This window comes from Coptis chinensis, chromosome 2, assembly GCF_015680905.1.
Source record: "Coptis chinensis isolate HL-2020 chromosome 2, ASM1568090v1, whole genome shotgun sequence".
Taxonomy (NCBI): domain Eukaryota; kingdom Viridiplantae; phylum Streptophyta; class Magnoliopsida; order Ranunculales; family Ranunculaceae; genus Coptis; species Coptis chinensis.
Window position 1 is genome coordinate 74,927,724 of NC_141457.1, and position 19,495 is coordinate 74,947,218.

The window sequence follows — 19,495 nt, forward strand, 5'->3', positions numbered from 1 at the left end:
TATGAACTGAGTTGAGAGTAACCGATCAATTTCCTCTCTGACTTTGAGTTTTCTATCTGGGGCCATGCGCCTAGGCTTCTGCCGAACTAGCTTGATGGTAGGATCCATGTCAAGTGTGTGGCATGCAACTTCTGGGCTGATCCCTGGCATCTGCTCGACTGACCAAGCAAAGATCTTTTTGTTTTTTCTGAGGAGTGCTACCATTTCTTTTTGTTCATTTTCCGTCAGTTCTGCCGAAATGAAAGTTGTTTGTCCGCCTAAATTCCCAATTTGAACTTCTAAGAGGCGGTCGATAGTCGGCGGTCCTTCATTTTGTGAACTAGCAGTATAAATACTGTGCGTGGCTAACTCTGATTTAGACACTGCTTGCGAATTACTGAGAATTGTATTTCCCCGCATATCCGACTGACGATATTCATCCAAGACTTTCGTGACAATTTGTGGGAAGCCATCGGTCACCAGCGCACCTTACAAATTTTGTCGAGAGATGGGAATTTTACTGCCTGGTGAAAGGTAGAGACTACTGCGCCCATGTTGTGGTGCCAGTCTCTTCCTAGGATTGCATTGTACGGGGACTTGCAATTCATCAGGAGGAATTCAATGTCAATAGACTTGTCCATGGCGTGGTGGTAGAGACTCTTCCCTCTTGGAGTTATTTGCGGTTCCGTCAAACCCAATGATTGGAGTACTTTTCGTAGTAATTAAATTTTTCGGCGTTTTGCATGTTCTTGTAGCAACCTGCAAAAATGGCCGAATGAGCTTCCAATATCTATCATGATCTTTTGAACTTCGCCATAATCCAACGAAAGCTGAAATGGCAACGACATCATAATGAGGATGATGGGCGCCAATTAGATCTCTATCACTAAAACATAGGGGACCAAGCTCGTGGTTTTACGAGCGAATTCCTTCAACAAAATCAATGTTATTGGCGTGATAAAATTCCCCTAAGAAACCAAACTTTGCTCGTTGTTCACACTTTTGCCTTGTTAGGTGAAACATCATTGATTTTGGCATGACCGGCTAGTATGACATTGTGGCGATCATTGCTACATTTTGTTTCACCGTTTTTGAAAGCACAAACTCATCTAATTGTCCCTTGTCGACTAGCCTCGTATTTTCCCTTGAGGGATCTGCACTCTCTGTTTCATGGCCGAAATCATTGTGGAAGTGACACCAAAGATTTTTGTCACGTGTAGACTTAGTGTTTTCAGGCAAGGGTAGTGGTGGAAAAAGTAAGTTGCGCCCCTTGATCTTTTCATATATCACATTGTACTTGGCATTTAATGGAGTGAGCTTCATTTCTTCACGAACTGTGTTAACCTTGTTGTATTCTAACTTCTGTTGTGGTCCTTCCGATATGTTTTGCTTCTGTTTGCCTTTACCATCGTTTGAGTCTTTACTCCGGAAGTCTTTGTCTCTTGAGGCTTTTGATCTAACATCTTCCTCCACGTTAATGAACTGCTGTGTTCGTGCAAACAAATCGGATTTTGATTGTGGGGGGTCCCGTACAAGGGAGTTGTAAATTCCGTTTTTATCGAAATGGACTCCTTCCTTGAATGCATGAATGATCATTACGTCAGGGACATCGGTGACCTCTGCTTGCACTTGGCGGAAACGAATTACGAACTTTGCCAATGCTTCATCCTTTTGCTGCTTGGTGTTGAGCAAGATGTTGACATCCTTAGGACGTGTCCAATTATGCTTAAACCGATCTGTGAACTGGTTTGCTAATTCCTGAAATGACGCGATAGATTGAGCTGGCAAGCTGGAAAGCCAGCGTAGAGCTTCTCCTTTTAGCGTGAGCGGAAAAAGTTTGCGCGATGGGGGTCATCTTTGCGCCATAGAATTACCCTGCTTTTAAACTCCATAACATGATCGTTTGGGTCTCCTCCTGCTTCGTTGAACGTAGGAAGGTCTGGTTGTTTGAATCCTTTCTGATGCTCTGCATTTTGTATTTTTAGAGAAAATCTCCGGCGATATCTTCATTTCTTGCAAAGGTCTTTCCATCGTGCTTCCGGTGACACCCACATTAGTCATTGTTTTCTTGATGATGTCTTTGATTTGTTGTTCCGTGAATGGTGAATTTTTGTGGCTTCTAGACTTACGACTTGAGGAGTAACTTCACTACGTTGCATCTCCGCGGTGTTGTCGCCCCGGTTGTTGCTTGCTTCTATATTTGGCTGGTTCCTTGGGCTGCGAGACCTATGCCGATAAAAGCGGGCTAAATTTTGTCGGCGGGGACCCATTTCTTTGGTGTGGCCATATTCGGGCTGACCGTCATTAACCCGTGTCGTATCGGTTCTTTGCATTCAAGCCATGTCTAAGGTCATGTTGCAATTCGTCTCGAGGGTCGATCTTGGCGTTCAGCATTTCGTCTTATGGTGGATGTTGTCCACCTTTACGATCTGCTATGATCAACATTCAATGATCTTGTCATGTTATGACCACTTATCGCCTAGTGTTGTTAGTATTTCGAGATCCGGATCGTCTTCTTGAATGAGATGAATGTCTGTTTGACCTTGGGTGACGATGCTTTCGGGGACCGCTTTTCAATGGGCCGGGATGTACCGTAATTAAATTGTAGTCGGTTGGATACACTCCGATTTTCACCGGATCACGGGAGCTCTTGCGGTGTGGAAGATCACGACATCGGCGTCATCCCTTTGTACTTGCTTCCCTTTGTCCAATTTGCTTACGCAAGTAGTTGCTATGCTCCTTCTCTCTTCGAACCTCGGCGCAAAGACTTCTAGCGGCATGTCTTCATCTCCTATCTCCATGTTATCGGATCTACGCCGTTTGCATTTGTAACATCTAGATCTTGAAGGTGAGTTACTGGAGCCTGAGATGTCGGACGTCTAGATCTGGGTTGTCGTGGCACTGGGAGTTGAAAAGGCTGATCTTGCAGATCTGTTGCAGCCGGTTGTTCTATCACCTCCTGATTGATTAGTATTTCCGGATTTTCGTCTTGTTGTTGTTGTGTTCTTGCATTCTTGTTCTTTGAGACCTTGTAGTTTTTGCCATTAATGGTGCTTGGAAGAAGGAACGTGGAAGAGGGCCCGTCAATAAGGACCACGGACGGCGCCAATTATGTTTGGGTGAGAACTCACGCAAACACACTAATGATCTTGTTGGAGAGGTTGATATGGAGTGAGAGAGACTGTACCACCAATGGCTGCCTACGTATCCAAATTGTTCTCTGGAATCAAGTCTCAAAAATGCACGTAGTTCTTTGTTTGAAATGATTGTTGGGTATTTATAGGAATCTTATTGCTAAAAATACCCTTTCCTTATTTGACGAGATATTTCCCTCTTTGTATGAAATCTTTCCTAAAGCTTCATATGGAAAAAATCCCTTGACATATCTCGGACTGCTATATATAACTTGGGTGTCATATTAGTGGGGGCGGTGTCATTGCTTCAATAGAGGGCATGCCCGAATGCCACATTAGTAGACAAGCGGGGCTGCCACAGTAGCGGGCTAGCAAGCCCGCCTCATTAGTGGCCGGCTCTTATAGTGGTACCCAATGATTGTCGTTCGTAGGGGTACAAGTACAGTGGTACATACACTAACCGTCTATCCGACTGGCCAAGTACGTAATCGCCCCTAAGGTTCAAATGTCTTTTACTAATTTACCCTTACTAATAATTCAGGACTTTACAATCTTGCTCAGGATCCGTTCCATAACTAATGTCAGTGAAGAGCTCATCCCCTTCGCTGGTTCCCTCTCTATAGGGGCCAGATGGGTCCCTCTCATTGCCCCATGCGCCTCTCGAGTCAGCTGTCTGCGGAGGGCTCATCCCGCTCCGCGGACTCCGTCTCCATGCTAGAACAGCTCATCTTGCTCAGGGTCTGTTCCAAAACTAATGTCAGCGAAGGGCTCATCCCTTTCACTGCTTCCCTCTCTACAGGGGGTCCCTCTCATTGCCCCATGTGCCTTTCAAGTCCGCTGTTTGCGGAGGGCTCATCCCACTCTGCATACTCCCTCCTCCTGCTGGAGCAGCTCATCTTGCTCAGGATTCGTTCCACAAGTAATGTCAGCGACGGGCTCATCCCCTTCACTGCTTCCCTCTCTATAGGGGCCCCTCTCATTGCCCCATGTGCCTTTCAAGTCCACTGTCTGCGGAGGGCTCATCCCGCTCCGCCGACTCCATCCTCTTGCTAGAGCAGCTCATCTTGCTCAGGATCTGTTCCACAAGTAATGTCAGCGAATGGCTCATCCCCTTCGCTGCTTCCCTCTTTATAGGGACCAGATGGGGTCCCTCTCATTGCCCCAGGTGTTTGTTATGTTCACGTTCCCATTCAGCAAATTGCGAAAATAAACATATTTTCTTTTCACAAAAGTGTTGTAGTTTTATATATTTACAAACAACTATTGTCCTCCATTTGGGACCCTCTGTACATTGCTCTAAACTTCAGTATATTTACTCGTAAAACCTTTTCAGCATTCTTACGTTCCAGGGCCTCGCTATTAGCTTTCCTTCCATTGTTTGAAGCTTATAGGTTCCCGACCCCCCTTCCTCCATCACGGTGTACGGTCTTTCCCAGTTTGGACCCAACTTCTCGTCATTTTCCTCCTTCGTGCTTGGTGTCACCCGGCGAAGCACCAGTTCCCCTATCTTGAACTTCCGCGGTCTGACTCGCTTGTTGTATTGCCGCTGTAGTCTCTGATGATACTCTTCCAGACAGATGCGGGCTGAATCTCTTCTCTCCTCTGCCAAATTCAAATCTCCGGCTAAAATGCGCCAGTTTGTTCCTTTTTCCACCGCTCTTGTTTTCCTGGTGGTCGCCACTAGTTCCGCGGGAATTAACGCCTCAATGCCGTACGCTAAGGCAAACGGGGTCTCTTTGGTGGTGGTCCTCGGGGTGGTTCTATAAGCCCACAGAACATGGTTCAGCTCGTCGGCCCACGCGCCCTTCCTATCTTCCAACTTATTTTTCAGACTGTTTAATATCGTCTTGTTATAAGATTCAACCTGCCCATTTCCTTCTGGGTTGTAGGGTGCTGAGAACCCTTGCTTCACCTTGTAGGCTGCAAGGAACGCTGCCACCTTTGCCCCTGTGAACTGTGTACCATTGTCTGAAATGATGGCATATGGCAGCCCGAACCAACATATAATATTCTCCCATAAAAACTTAATCACCTGAATCTCCTTTATCTGCTGCAACGGGACAACTTCTATCCATTTTGTGAAGTAGTCCGTGGTTGCCAACATATACCTTCTTTTGCCGCTAGCCATGGGCAGTGGCCCCACGATGTCTAACGCCCACATGGCAAAGGGCCAAGGGCTGGAGACGTTATGCAAGGGTTCCGCAGGTGCAAATATCCTCTGCGCAAATCTCTGACACTTATCACACTTTTTGGCAAATTCGACCACATCCCGTTTCATATGAGGCCAGAAGTAACCCTGCGTCAACAACCGATGTGCCGTGGTCCTCCCTGCGGAGTGACTCCCATAGTTCCCTTCGTGCAATTCTGCCAATACCTCTGATGATAATTGCGGCCCCAAACACTTCAGCAACGGCCCATTGAAGTTCTTCCTATACAGTTCCCCTTCCATCAGCACATATCTCCGAGACACTTGCTCCAACCTCCTTTTTTTGTTCTTAATCGTCACCAGTCCTCCTTCTAGAAAGCATTTGATGGGCTCCATCCATCCACCCTCTTCCTCTGCAACATGGCACACCTCCATTACTTCCTCTGTGCTTGGCCTCCCCAATCTTCCTACTTTTATAGTCCTTTCCTCAGACCCCGGCATGGCGGCGGCCACATAAGCCAGAGCGTTGGTGTGTCTATTCTCCCCCCCGCCCTAGGTGTATAAACTGAAGCTTTGTGAACTTGATAGCCCTTTGATGCACCACCTGCAAATATTTGGCCATTCTTGGACATCGGGCCACGAAACCCCCATTTGCTTGGCACACCACCAGGTTTGAATCTGAATATACTATCAAATCTTTCACTCCCAGGTCTTCCGCCATTCTCAATCCTGCTATAACGGCCTCGTACTCTGCTTCGTTGCTGGATGCTGTGAATCCCAACTTCATGGTCAACTCTATTCAGTTATTGTCCGGCGTGACCAACACCACACCTATACCGCTGCATGGGTTAGTAGCTGACCCATCCGCAAACACTCTCCACCCATTCCGCTTATCCCAAGGATCCAACTGATTGGGTGTCCCGTCTTTGTCTGACTCCATGACCATCTCCTCTCCCCACGTTGGGTCCTCTGCTGGGAATTCTGCCAAAAACTCTACGTCGGCTTGAGCTTTCTCTAGCTGCTGTCCTAATCTGGTAATGTATCTCGTAAGAACTAAGCATCACTACCCATTTCAACATTTGGCCCGACTTCTCCGCCCTTAACGCTTGTTTAAGTGGCAGGTTGGTCACCACCACTATCGAATGAGACTCAAAGTATGGTTTTAGCTTCATTGTGGAAAAGATCAAGGCCAAGGCATATTTCGCCATTTTGCTATACCGCATCTCTGCGTCCAACAAGGTCTTGCTTTGGAAATACACCGGTCTCTCCACTCTATCTGCTAGTCTGACCAGAACAGAACTTACCGCATGCTCGGTGGCCCCTAGGTACAGGTACAATTTCTCCCCCTGCTCTGGCTGCGAAAGTAATGGGGCTTTACCCAGATACCTCTTCAGCTCTTGAAACGCCTCCTCGTATTCTGGCGTCCATACGAAGTCCGGCGTGCTTCTCAACAATCGGTATAGCGGTCTACACTTGTCCGATGATTTGGAAATGAATCTGTTCAATGCCGCAATCCTCCCAGCGAGACGTTGAACCTCCGTGACATTTTGTGGCGACGTCATCTCTACCAATGCTCTTATCTGCTCTAGATTAGCTTCTATTCCCCTATGAGTAACGATGTAGCCCAAGAACTTCCCAGTGGTCACCCCAAATGTGCATTTCTCTGGATTCAGCTTCAGATTGTATTTTCGCAATATCTCGAACGTTTCCCTCAATCCGTCTAAATGCTCCTTCTCCGACATACTCTTCTCTACCATGTCATCGATGTATATTTCCATCCCCCTCCTGATCTTGCTTTCAAACATTTTCTCCCCTAACCGTTGAAACGTGGCTCCGGCGTTTTTCAACCCAAACAGCATCCTTGTGTAGCAATATGTGCCGCCTTCTACCACAAATGCTATTTTCTCCTTATCTTGCCTGTACATTGCAACCTGATTGTACCCCATCGACGCATCCATAAACAAGAATATTTTAAACCTTGATGTCCTATCCACCAATTCATCCACCTGCGGCTTGGGGTAACTGTCCTTCGGGCACTCGGCATTCACATCCGTGAAATCCACACACATCCGTACCTTGCCATTCTTTTTTGGTACCGCCACCACATTGGATAACCAGTCCGTGAACTCTACCTCTCGTATTATTCCGGCTCCCTTCAACCACGCCACTTCCTCGCGAATACCCTCTGCATACTTTAGTCTAATGCTCTGAATCTTTTGCCTTACAGGCTTTGCCTCCTCTCTCATGTGTAACCGATGACATGCGAATTCAGGGTCCAACCCCGTAACCTCTTCTATGGTCCATGCAAACATGTCTTGATTTTCCGATAAGAACTGGATCAATTCACTCTTCCATTCACCCATCAAGCTGGCCCCTATCGCAGTAAACCTCTCCTCCTCTCCTCCCACATTTACCACTTCAATCTCATCCAGCATCTTCGGACCTGTTGCCGCCACTACTAAAAAAAAGACATTATGACGCTTGTTTTTTTATCTATCTTGATGGTTTTGTCGAAACCATCAAGATAGGTGTCCTGGTGAAAATTTTATGACGGTTGTTGCACCATTATGTCATATATGATACAAGTGTTAAGAAAATATGATAATTTTATGACAGCTGTTGTAATATTGTGTCATGTATGACACAGCCGTCAAGAAAATATAATATTTTTATGACGGCTGATGCGACATTGTTACGGGTATGGAACCAGTGTCATAACAATATGATGATTTTATGGCAGGTCTTCTAAAACAGTCAAGTTAGCCACTATGTTAAACCGTCAACACCTTTCACAATTTTTTGGGGCATCGTTGTTAGACCATTTTGGCGTTCAACTAAACCGTCAAGAACTTAACCAAAAAAACAAAAGTTCAAAATCAGTAACTCTACCACTTCTGTAGTGGTAAACCGTCAATAGACTTTTGGAGAGAGAATGAAAAATAAAACTTATCAAAAAAATTCAATCGGGCACTCATCAAATTACAGGACTAAAAAAAAAAAGAGATAATGAAAAATGTAAGCTCCCCTAGACCGTGTTCTCTCGAAATATTGGAAACCTAGTAGAGTTAAAATGGAGGAAATCGCAATTACACCACTGTGTTCCGATCCCCTTCGAGACCTAGGGCATCTTCTCCGTTGTACCTTCTCTAGCATCTTCTGTGCATATCCTTGGAGAAAAATTAAAGGTGCTTCCTTTTCTCCCAAATTATATTTTTTATTTGCTGTTGTTATTGATTTTTGTCAGATTTAAATGGAAGCCATAGGAGTCGTTGGATCAGTCAAGGTAATGCATATAACTCTCAATTTTAACCAAATTTTTGCTTCAAGTGGTGTGGGGTTACATCTTGCGTTTTGGATTTGAATTTGTTCGCATTAAATTATTACAATGCACCCCCCTCTCTCTCTCTCTCTCTCTCTCTCTCTCTCTTTCTGAAATTGGATGAAATTTAAATGTTACATGATTTTCTTCTTTCATTTGGGATAATTCCCTTACACCAGAAGAGTTTACAGAGTTGGCTTGAGATTATGAACCAAAAGTATGTATTAAACATATCGAAATTATTTTTTGCACTTAATTAATCGTAGACCATGAACGTACTTGGCACTGCTGAAACCAGAAGGTGTATCTTTATGGTACTATTGGCTTCTTTAATCCTTAAGAAATCATGGGGATGAATAGTTATGTAGCTAAAGTAGGTACTTAACACTAGCAATCCATGGTGATATTTTCTTTAGATGCTCATATTTATTTGCTTTAATTTTAGGCTGTTTACACGAACTTCGTATAGTTCAGCGCATGTTAGTAGTTGAACCAGCTAAAGGAAACAGCTATTCAGTTTTGCATGTGTTCTCTTGAACTAATTAAACTTTAGGTTGTGTTTGTTCTTTTCTGTTTTTGAAATATATTTTGGTGCTAAGACTTACTGTACTTTATGCTTTGCTAAAACAGGCCGGTTTGAAATAATGCAATAATTATATGAATATTTGATTTGGATGCACTATCACTAAAACAGGTTTGAAATAATGCGATATAGTTATATGAAGATTTGATTTGGATGCACTGTCACTAAAACAGGTTTGAAATAATGTGACATAGTTATATGAAGGTTGGATACTTCACAATGTCTTTAATATTTTCGCCGTCCTCTAACGTCTTGTAACATCAATGAGAAGTTGAGAACCCACCCATGTTAGGTCTCGCACTCTATCTTCTCTCATTCTTGAATACTGGCCTCACATTTAAAAAAAAACAAATTGGTGTTCCTTTTTTTTGCGTTTTGGGTTAACAAAGAAGAGATGCTCGAAATTGGGTTGTGGTGTCAGCTCATTTAAAGATGGCATTTTTTTTGTTTGTGTCAGCTATGGAGGTAATTCGTTCCTCACTTTCTTTAATGGTTTTCAAAACTTCAATAGTAGTGTGATACTGGAAGAGCACAAAAAGAGAATAATAAGAAGAAGAGAATGAAGTTTACAGTGAAAGCATTAAGTAACAGTAGCAATGGTACTGGAAGAGCAAGGGTGGGACTTTTACAGCTAGGAAACTGCCCAACACCCATTGAAACACCATCTCTTCTTCTCTCTACACGCAAAGCTCTTCTCGTTTTCATTGCACCTGATCTCCTTCCTTCACTTCTTTCCCCTGATTCTCATCTTCTCCAAGTCAGCCCACTTCACTTGTAAGTAAAATCACCACCCCCCCCCCCCTTTTTTTTGTCTACACTCGTTACTCATTATTTCAATAAGAAAGTTTCAATTCTGAAATATTTTCAGCTTAGAAAGCCCTACTCCAAATGCCATATCTAGTATTAGAGGATTGCATAAAATGGTTGGTTTGCATAAGTACTGCTTTGTTGCTGCTCCAAGGGATTCAATGTTATGTCTCCCTGCCTGTGAAAGTTCTAACAAATTTGGTGCCTCTTTCGAGACACCTTGCAGCCGCCGATTGGTAATTACTATTTTTTTTTTCCATTGGCATATAATTTAACTTATAAATGATTCTATATTTCAAATTGTGATTAGCAGATAAGACCTGTTGAGTACATGGAGATGATTTCATCTTTGAAACCAAACCTGTGGGCTAGTTTGGCAGATGAAGTGTTGAAGCTTGACCAACAGATGAAGGATCTGGCTAAACTACTTATGGTTGAGCAGTCACTTCTTGTGTTTGGAAGAGGTTACAATTATGCAACAGTACTAGAGGGTGCTTTGAAAGTTAAAGAGGTGGCTCTTATGCATACTGAAGGAATACTTACGGGGAAATGAAACACGGCCCTTTGGCATTGGTTGATGAAAATCTCCCTACTGTAGTCATTGCGACCCATGATGCTTGCTTTAGGTTAGCTTCCATAACAGTGAAGATGCTTAATGATACATGTGGTTTATTTTACTTTGTAACAATATTGTCATCTTGTACATTTGTTAGCAAGCAACAGTCAGTTATTCAGCAGCTTCATGCTCACAAAGGTTGCTTGATTGTCATGTGTTCGAAAGGAGAGGCCTCGTTGGTGTGCCCTGGTGAAACTGTTTGAGTTATCGAAGTTCTTCAGGTTGAAGATTGTCTTCAACCTGTAGTTAACATAATTCCATTGCAGGTATGATTTCTCCTTGGAAGCATAACATTTATATAGTGACCTTATTCTCCTTTGTGCTGTATCAATTAAGCATGTTGTGTATCTTAATCCTCATTGATGTGATACCCATATGATAGTACAACATAATACAACTATACAAGTATGTAGCTTAGAATTATTGGTAGGATACTTGGATGGAAGCATAATGACATTATGTTTTCAAAGTTCCCAACTTCAATGGCTTGGTTTTTTGATGATATACAAATGTGAAGTCAGGGCTATGGCACCAGTGGCATGCACTAATTGTTTGTCGTATTCTTAAGTAGATATATCTTTTTTTTTCGTCTGATGAAGATGTGCATGTCAGAAACGTTGTTTGTGTAGGTTACACACTTGTTCCCATCTTTCAACTACTTTAGGTTGCATTTGGCATTGCTTCGAGATTTTAACAGCTTTTCCTTTATAATTTACAGCACAGGCAACAATATACATGTAACTTTGTACTTTTAGTCATTTACGATGAGATTTTCTTTTAGATGCTTCTGTTCTGTAGTTTTGTTCCTTGTAGTTGCTAGCATATCATCTCACAGTCTTACGGGGATACAATGTTGATCAGCCTCGGAATCTTGCGAAAAGTGTGACAACCCAGTGATTGAATTTAGATAAAATCTGAAGAGTCCATTTGTTATCTTTTCCCCGCTTCTGTGATAAAAGTGAGGAACTTTCGCCCATTAGGTATGATTCACCTAACACAAGCATTGCAAGAGCCTTTAGATTTAAACTAAGGGCATCATGAAAGGTTGGATACTGAATATGTTGAAGCTAAAGTCCATGTACATAATGGTTTGACTTTCATAACTTAACATATTAGTGGCCGAAACCAAGTATATTTTTCTTTCTGTTTTAGGTTTTAATTCTATTTTGTGTGTTGTTTTGAAGCTACATCTGACAATTGCCCGGAACATGGTGATAGTAGTAGACTTGAAAAGCTTTAGTCTGAAGTTTTCCCACCGTACATTTTGAATTTAGGTCTGATTTCTTATGTTCTTTCCTTTGCCTATTAGATATATATACAGATTAGATATATCCTACAGTGGTGTACGTTATTTGGGGCTTAACCAATATGATTATCTATCATAGTTGATTGTATCTCTTGCGTTTAGTAGTTATTGACTTAGTGTGCTAACACATTGTTTGTGTATTTTTTTTAATACTGTGTAGAAGTCGTTATATGATTATATTTTTAGTTTACTTATTAAACAAACTAACACATTCTTCTTCATATTGTTTTTTAGGTTATAAGTGAGATAACACGGTAGCTCAATTAAGTTTGTTTGAGATGGATCGGTTGATTAGAAATTTGTTGGATGCATGAGTTATGTAAATTGCATTGTTGTTGGATTATGAGACTTGACTTTGAATCAAGTGCGTGCTTGAGTTATTTAATTTTTTTTCTCCGTGAATAAATCATGTAATATGAAGTTATGAACAAGTTCTTGGAATAATTTATGTTGGTAATAAAAGTATGATTCTTGTTTCCGTAATGGACTCCAGTTGTAGGTGTTTGAATGTATTGGTTTACATGAATTTCAAATTTACAGGAAAAAAAAAAGGAGTTATGACGGCTTTCAAAGAACTGTCGTGTGGCATACCAATTCTTCACAGTTTTTAGTGTTAATTTCTTGACGTTTTTGTTTCTCAGGGTGACGCTTAAATAAAAACAGTCATAAATGAAGGTTTAGTTCTTGACACTTTTTCTAATAAACTATGACGGTTAAGTAAAACATGTCATGCAAAAGGATCCAGTTATGACGTTTATAAATGAATTTTTGTCATATTAAGTTTGAGTTTTAATGTCAGCTTCTCCAAAACCGTCATCAACTTTATGACGGGCTCTATAATGACGGATGTTTTTTAAATGAAAAAATGTCATTAAACTTGTTTCATGACAGCTAAAAGTCGTCATCACAAGTCATTTTTTTAGTAGTGCGCCTCCCCCTTCTCTTCAACCGCGGCGTTCTGTAATTGCTATGCCTGCCTCTTCCTTGGATTGGAATCCTCCTCGTTCGGCCCTCGGATCAACCATTTAAATGTTCCCCTATGACTGTTCTTGGCCGTCACTTGGTCTCCCCGAACTTCACACATACTCGTGGGAGTGGGAAACCGTATCACTTGATAGTAAGTTGATAGGACGACCTTCATCTCATGAATCCACCGCCTTCCTAGAATAGCATTGTACTGGGAAGACGAGTCCACCACCATGAATCACACGAACACAGTCACGGGGCCCGTCGTTACTGGTAATAAGAGCTCTCCCATTGGCTCAGTCATGCTTCCATTGAATCCATATAAGTTAGTCCGCGGCGGCCTCAACTGTCTATGATCAATCCCCATCTCTTCCAACGCTCCTTTGAACAACAGGTCCACGACACTGCCACAATCCACCAATACCCATTTCACCATATAATTGCCCATCGCCACCGTGATGACCAATGCGTCTTCATGGGGGGCGTCCACCGCCCGCAAATCTGCACCACTAAAGACAATCATATCTCTGTCCTCTGCTTTCCCCGTGATCTATCAGCCCCTTCGTTAATCTGCTGAATGCTCGCAGTTCCTTGCACTCTATCCCTGTGGGCATTATGGCTTAACACTTCTCCACTGAAGATCACGTTAATGGTTCCAAGGATTCGATCTTGTCGCGGTACCACCTCCCTGCTTTGTCCTCCCCTTATAAACTCTCTCATCCTTCCCTTTTCTACCAAACGCTGAACCATCCATTTTAATGCGTAACAGTCGTCGGTCTCATGATTGTGTATCTGATGATAAGCGCAGAAAGGTTTACCAGGCAACTCCCCGGGTGTGTTCTGCGGCCCCTCATATCCCTGCATGTTCTTTATCAACGGTAGCATTTCACTCAAGGACCTATTCAGCGGCGTAACTTCTACCTCACGGTATGGTTTCCTCTCTCTGTTCTCCCTTCTAATCCCTTCGCAGTTTCTTTCGGCCCTTGGGGGGTAGCCGTGGTATCCCTCCCTTCCTTTCTCGATCGCTTCCCCTCTCCTAGGTTCCCTGTCTTTCTCCAAGGATAACACTGCCTTACCGGATCTCTTGGATTCCTTCTGCATACTATCCTCATATCGGATGTATTTCTCTACCCGCGGATATAGCTCATGCAATGTTACAATCTCGTTCTTCGCCACCGACTGGTGTACTCCTGTCCCTGGCCGCAGTCCCCTTTCAAATGCAATCACAGCAGTCCTTTCATCTAGGTTTTCAACCTTCAACGTCTCAACTTTGAACCGACACAGGAATTCCCTCACAGACTCGGTGGACCTTTGTCGAACGTTGAATAATGTCGCGATATCCACAACCCGCTTTTTCTGATGAATGAAATGATCTATAAACTCCTGTTCTAGTTCCTGAAAGCTCCTTATACTTCCCGCTGGTAATCGATAATACCAGTCCGATGCCCCCCCCTTTCAGGCTTGCCGGGAACATCATACACCGCAACCCATCATATCTAGACTCTTACCAGAGTGGCATTTGCTGCCGGAAATGGAGGATGTGGCCTGCTGGGTCGCTTTTTCCATCGTACCTCTCAAACCTAGGCTGGTTGAAATGCTTTGGGACTTTCGAAGCCCAAATACTATCCGCCATTGGGTTGCGACTCAGCCCTGCTATCACCTGACTAGCTGCTCCCCCGCGACCTTTCGTCAGCTGCCTATTAGCCTCCCTGTCGTTGTTTATCATTTCTTGCACCTGCTCCACCGTCAAACCGGTTACCGGATTTTCCACCAGATTTGGCTCGTTGTTTTCTTCCTCTTCCGTATCCTCGCCTACCTCTTCCTCCATCTCTTCTTCTTCCCTTTCCACTTCCCTTCTTAATTCCTCATTCTCCTCTCTTAGCCTCCCTATCTCTTCTCTCATGAGTCGCGTCTCTTCCGCTTCCTATTCCTCTATTCTGTTACCTTCTTCTCCCACCACTACCTCGGGCATCAATTCTTGTGTAGCCATCTTCTTCGGTCTCCCTACCTGTTTCTTGGGTGCCATCTCTTTCTTGCTACTCGTCCCCACAGACGGCGCCAAATGTAAGAACCTAAACTAAGACCACAAAGTAGGAAAGAATAGTTGAATTATTACAACACACAAGACTCAGATCTCACCACTCTTTTTTCTCTCTTTCTCTCCTCTTTTTTCTCTCCCTCCCCCTCCCTCCCTTTTCTATCCACCTCCACTTCTTTATATACCCCCTCCTTGATCTAAACCATCCATCTATTCCTCCATCTGACGGCCTTCCCTTTATCGTACTTCGGCCACGTCTGCCCTTAGGGTTCCGCGGCACTGTTCCGCTACTCCCCAACCTACCCGCTTATGACTTAGTCCTATGGCACATAATGGGCCACTACTGTTCCATTACGATAAGTTTCTTTCACTAATTAATCTCTTTATCAAATCAGAATGAAGAAGCCCAAAATCATCTAGCACATAGTCATTTGGTGCAACTACATACTATATTACTACATACACCCTAAGGTATCAGCTATATCCCAGAAACAATAACATTGATGTACCGCAACAGATTACATGATCAAGAGAAGGGTCTTAGGCTGGCTGCTTGGCATCTAAGTTTGTTGTGTGTGGTGAAAACGAAGAAAACTTGCACCACCTTCTTTAGGAGGGCAAATTCACAAGGTATGTTTCGAACTGGTTGGTGGGTAAGTTCAAGTTCAAACTTGATTTCAACATGCTGAGATATGCTCTTAAGCTCTCCCAGTGAAGCTGACCACTAACTTTGGGAGCAGCTGTTGTTGGCATCATTAAACAAAATGTATTCATAGCAGGAAAACTCTCTGAAGCTATTTCCTACCGATGCATGCATGAAGATGAGATCTCAGTTCTTGGGGCATTAGTTCTAGATATGCTCAGCCCAAACCACCTTTTAAGGGAACTTGACTACCTTCCATAACCCAACAAGTAAAGATAAATACTTATGGTTGCAGGGAAAGGACTAGGCTATGGAAATTTGCAACAAATCACCGGGCGGAATGTGTTGCTATTTTGGAAAGTGTTGAACATGCAGTGACTCATGGATGGCTACACTTATAAGTGGAGCCCGATGCTGCACAACAGTCACTGCTTTCAAAATACAATCAGTACCTTGGAAGCTACATGGCAGATGTAATTTTATCCAACAAAAGATGCAAACTATTTGCATTACCCACATTTGGAGGGAAGCAAATATATCTGCAGAGATTGTCGTTAATCTGAGTTACAAATTGTAATGATACTCCACCCAAAAAAAAATACTAACTTATTGTATCTTATTTTATAAATATGGGCAACTGTGCACATTTAGTATATGAGGTACAATACTGATTTGCAGATATAGATTTAGAACAAAACAAACAGTAAAACGACACCTAGGCAAAAGTTTCAAAGACAAAAACATGCTAGGTTACCTTAGTGAAATAGATAAATTTTGTATTCAAACAATTTATTTCATTCAATTTGAGCCCTCTTTTTAGTTCTTACTTTTGTTATTTGCCTACTTTTTGTTCTATTGAGAGCGTGTCAATGTTTGGTAGCTGATTATATTATTCCCAAGATGCAAATATGTTGGATAATGCGTTCAAGTGTTGTTATTAGGGGGACATTGTGCATTAAGGATTCGAAAAGAGAACAACAGTATGTTGCTTTAAGTAATTGTGTGTATATGTAGTGGATTCACTCAAGTCGCTTACTGATAAATTTTGGCCATTTGATTTGTTTGATATTCTAATATATATTTCAAATGCTCATATATTACAATAATAGTCTTTGTGGATTTTTTTTGCATAATCATACCAGCAATTGCTTCTATGGAGGCCATTCATTTGTACATTGCATTCTTTTAGAAATAGATTTCATTTAGAAATGAAGTTTTAGTACTTAAACCTACCAAATCTTACGGGCACAAAAAAAATAAAAAATTACTAAACCCATATTTCTTCTCTTTGAAAATAGAGTTTTCTTTCTCATGCTCTACAACTAAAACTCACAAAACCTCCATTTGCCAACCAAAAAACAAACAACAAAGCCATTCTTTTCAATCCCTCGATCTCCATTCTCAAGCCAATCTCTTTCACTTTATGTCAAATATTTATGGGTATTTTTTTTTTAAATCTCCTTCACTTGATTTACTTCAGTTCTGAGTTTCAACTAACAATAGCTATCTTCTCTCTTGATCACAACTTTAAGAACTAACAAGAGGAAAGATTCGCCAGGTGTGAAATCTCATTGTATTCGAAAATAGTTTGGACTATTGATAGCCTTGATTCGAGATTTTGTAATGATATGATGACTGTAATCGATGATATCTCATCATGATTTTCATTTTTTGTGTTGTTTTCGTGATTTTTTATTTTGGTTTTTGTAGAAAAAGGGATTATTATACAGTAATCAATTTGTTCAAGAGGTGGGTTTTCTTGGTTTGATTTTTCTGGGAAGCTCGGCCTCTTCTTCGTCACCAGGTATTCATGCATATCAATTTATCATGTCTTCCTATTCTATCAAGTAAGATGTCTTCATTGTCTTCTTATCTCTTCATGGTTGATAAGCTTTTTTACACGAAATGTTCATTGTTTTCTTATTTGTTTCGTTTAAATAATTTTATTTATTTTTTGATAATATATGGGGGGGTTCTGAATTTGTTGAACTGAGTTATTTTCAACATGATGAAAATAAATATGTGAATGGTGAAGAAATTTACTGGCCAGTCCAAGTGATTGATGTTAAGGACTCAGTTGTTTGCTGGATTATTTACGTTGGTGCAAGAAGAAAAAAGGAAAAACAACATCACTATTAGTTTTGTTGGTCGTTGGTATTGTTGTGCTTATTTAAGCTTAACTCGGGTGATGGAAAAAGTTTTGTATTATTTTTCAGTTTCAAAATTGAATATCCAATGCCAGGACCACTAATGGCTTCTAGCGCATGTAATTTTGGTTTGCGCCAGGGCATTTGTGTACCTTGATTAATTTAAGTGATTATTGTCAGGTATAGGCAAAAAATCGAAAGTTGGTAACTTAGTAAAAGCCACTTTAAATGGAAATGTATGACAAATCAAGACTAAGTTTTTTTTTTTGTACAAATGATTCCTTCTTTTTGATATTAGGTTTTACATGCAATCATGTTGTAATTGGATGACACCCATTTTAATAACTGTTGATAATGTATGTCAAATCCAACTGAAACTCTTATTAGTTTTGTGTTTTTATGTTTCACTGTTTAGAATTTTTATGATTGGAGCTTACCTAAATCATTTGTAACCAAAATCATGTGTAGTATAATCACTTGGAATTATATGTTGATTTCTTCAACGGTCACTTATTTTATTCTCTTTACTGTTCTTCTTATCTTTCATTTGTTAAGCTTAGATTAAAATTTATTTTGCTTTCTACCTGGGTAGGGGAATTCCTTTGCAATGGATAGTAAGATCTTTCAATCTAAGCATGACCAAGTTGAGTAGCTTAGTGTTGGTCAGTAATTATCATTGTTGATCAATAATTTTTGAAAGGTCACAAGAAGTATGTAATCCCTTTCGACAGATTGGTTTTACTTTGTAATAAGGTTATTTGGTTTCATCTTAATCGACACTATGCTAAGTTGACACTGAAAGTGTAACACTATGCTTATTTCTTCTTTTAGGCATGTGTTCAACTGTTATTTGTTGCTTTCCCTTTTAGGCAGTAGGAAAAGATACCGTGGTGCATATCCATCTATTAGTGTTCTCAAATTTAGGGGAATATTGTGTGGTGCATATCTATGTAATAGGGCAATTATCACTCACACATGTTAGTATATCATTTGCTGTCCTAGACTCTTTGATAAGTGATACCTCTTCTGCAAATAATGATACTGATAGATTAGATTTGACAGTGCTACTCATACATGAGAATAGGTTTTGGTTGTCTTGATTTCTATATATTTGAAAAGGCCATTGATTGTATTGTGGGCTCTTATTCATAGGAACCATTTTTGTACTTAATTAAAGAAGGTTCATTTGATTTAAGGTTTTATTTTTTTTGTTTCCAGTTAAAGATGTGCCTTTGCAGAGTTATTCAAATGTGAAGGATCAATGTCATCCACTATTGTTTAGGTATTTTCTCACTTATTGCATACATAACTATATCGTTTTTCTTTTTTCGTAGTCAAGAAGAAAACTGAAAAACAAAAACAAAACAAAAAACAAAAAACTCAACTCACGATTATTGCTTCTTTCTCCTATTCATTCCAGGTATCGGCCATTTTCATTTTTTTTTTCTGTCTTATGTTTAATATTACTAAAACTCTTAATGGTACTAGCTAAGCTAGGTCATTTTTTTTTTAAAATAAGAAAAGGCACTAATAGCCACTTATATCAATTTTAATAGCCACATATTAAACTATTATCTATGAATTTATTGTCACCCTAAGTGAGATTTGAACAACTTTCAGAAAAGTAGAACTTCATTGTAATTTTTTATCTCTGCAAAATCAAGTACAATTGAAATCAGGTTGTTAAATTTGTTTTTCCTTCCTTTTGGTAAATCAATAATGCCCGATTTGGAAATTTTGAGAAGTTTCTCATATTTAGTCAAAGAAAACACCTATGCATGAGAGGAGTCCTTCGCTGATTATCAAAATTT

At 41.0% G+C, this 19,495-nt stretch overlaps 2 protein-coding genes across 6 annotated transcripts; one reads left to right on the top strand and one right to left on the bottom strand.

Annotated features, from left to right (window-relative positions):
- Window positions 1-1,023: 1,023 nt before the first annotated feature.
- Window positions 1,024-4,136, bottom strand: LOC147517828 (uncharacterized). Its single transcript, XM_086593725.1, has 2 exons — window positions 3,984-4,136; window positions 1,024-1,737 (listed from the first exon to the last, which is right to left on the bottom strand). Exons 1-2 carry the CDS (start codon window positions 4,134-4,136, stop codon window positions 1,024-1,026), a joined length of 867 nt encoding a protein of 288 aa, XP_086449851.1.
- A 4,028-nt stretch (window positions 4,137-8,164) lies between these two features.
- Window positions 8,165-12,368, top strand: LOC147517829 (uncharacterized). Of its 5 annotated transcripts, none has more exons than XM_086589900.1 (6): window positions 8,165-9,935; window positions 10,030-10,204; window positions 10,282-10,594; window positions 10,682-10,850; window positions 11,769-11,858; window positions 12,125-12,368. In XM_086589900.1, the coding sequence occupies exons 1-3, from the start codon at window positions 9,721-9,723 to the stop codon at window positions 10,519-10,521; spliced, it is 630 nt and encodes a 209-aa protein (XP_086446026.1). In that variant the 5' UTR covers window positions 8,165-9,720; the 3' UTR covers window positions 10,522-10,594; window positions 10,682-10,850; window positions 11,769-11,858; window positions 12,125-12,368. The 5 variants fall into 5 exon arrangements, with proteins under 5 accessions (XP_086446026.1, XP_086446023.1, XP_086446027.1 ...); XM_086589897.1 differs by lacking the exon at window positions 11,769-11,858 and having other exon boundaries at window positions 8,165-8,444; window positions 9,619-9,935; XM_086589901.1 differs by lacking the exon at window positions 11,769-11,858 and having other exon boundaries at window positions 8,165-8,444; window positions 9,673-9,935.
- The last annotated feature ends 7,127 nt before the right edge of the window (window positions 12,369-19,495 follow it).

Bases quoted from the DNA above. Each gene is read 5' to 3' on its own strand.
- LOC147517828 (XM_086593725.1), bottom strand. From the start codon at position 4,136: ATGAGCCCTCCGCAGACAGTGGACTTGAAAGGCACATGGGGCAATGAG. The intron at 1,738-3,983 runs GTATGCAGAGTG...GCGTCATTTCAG, and splicing joins TGCTCCAGCAGGAGGAGGGA to GAATTAGCAAACCAGTTCAC.
- LOC147517829 (XM_086589900.1), top strand. From the start codon at position 9,721: ATGAAGTTTACAGTGAAAGCATTAAGTAACAGTAGCAATGGTACTGGA. The intron at 9,936-10,029 runs GTAAGTAAAATC...AAATATTTTCAG, and splicing joins CAAGTCAGCCCACTTCACTT to CTTAGAAAGCCCTACTCCAA. The intron at 10,205-10,281 runs GTAATTACTATT...TGTGATTAGCAG, and splicing joins CACCTTGCAGCCGCCGATTG to ATAAGACCTGTTGAGTACAT.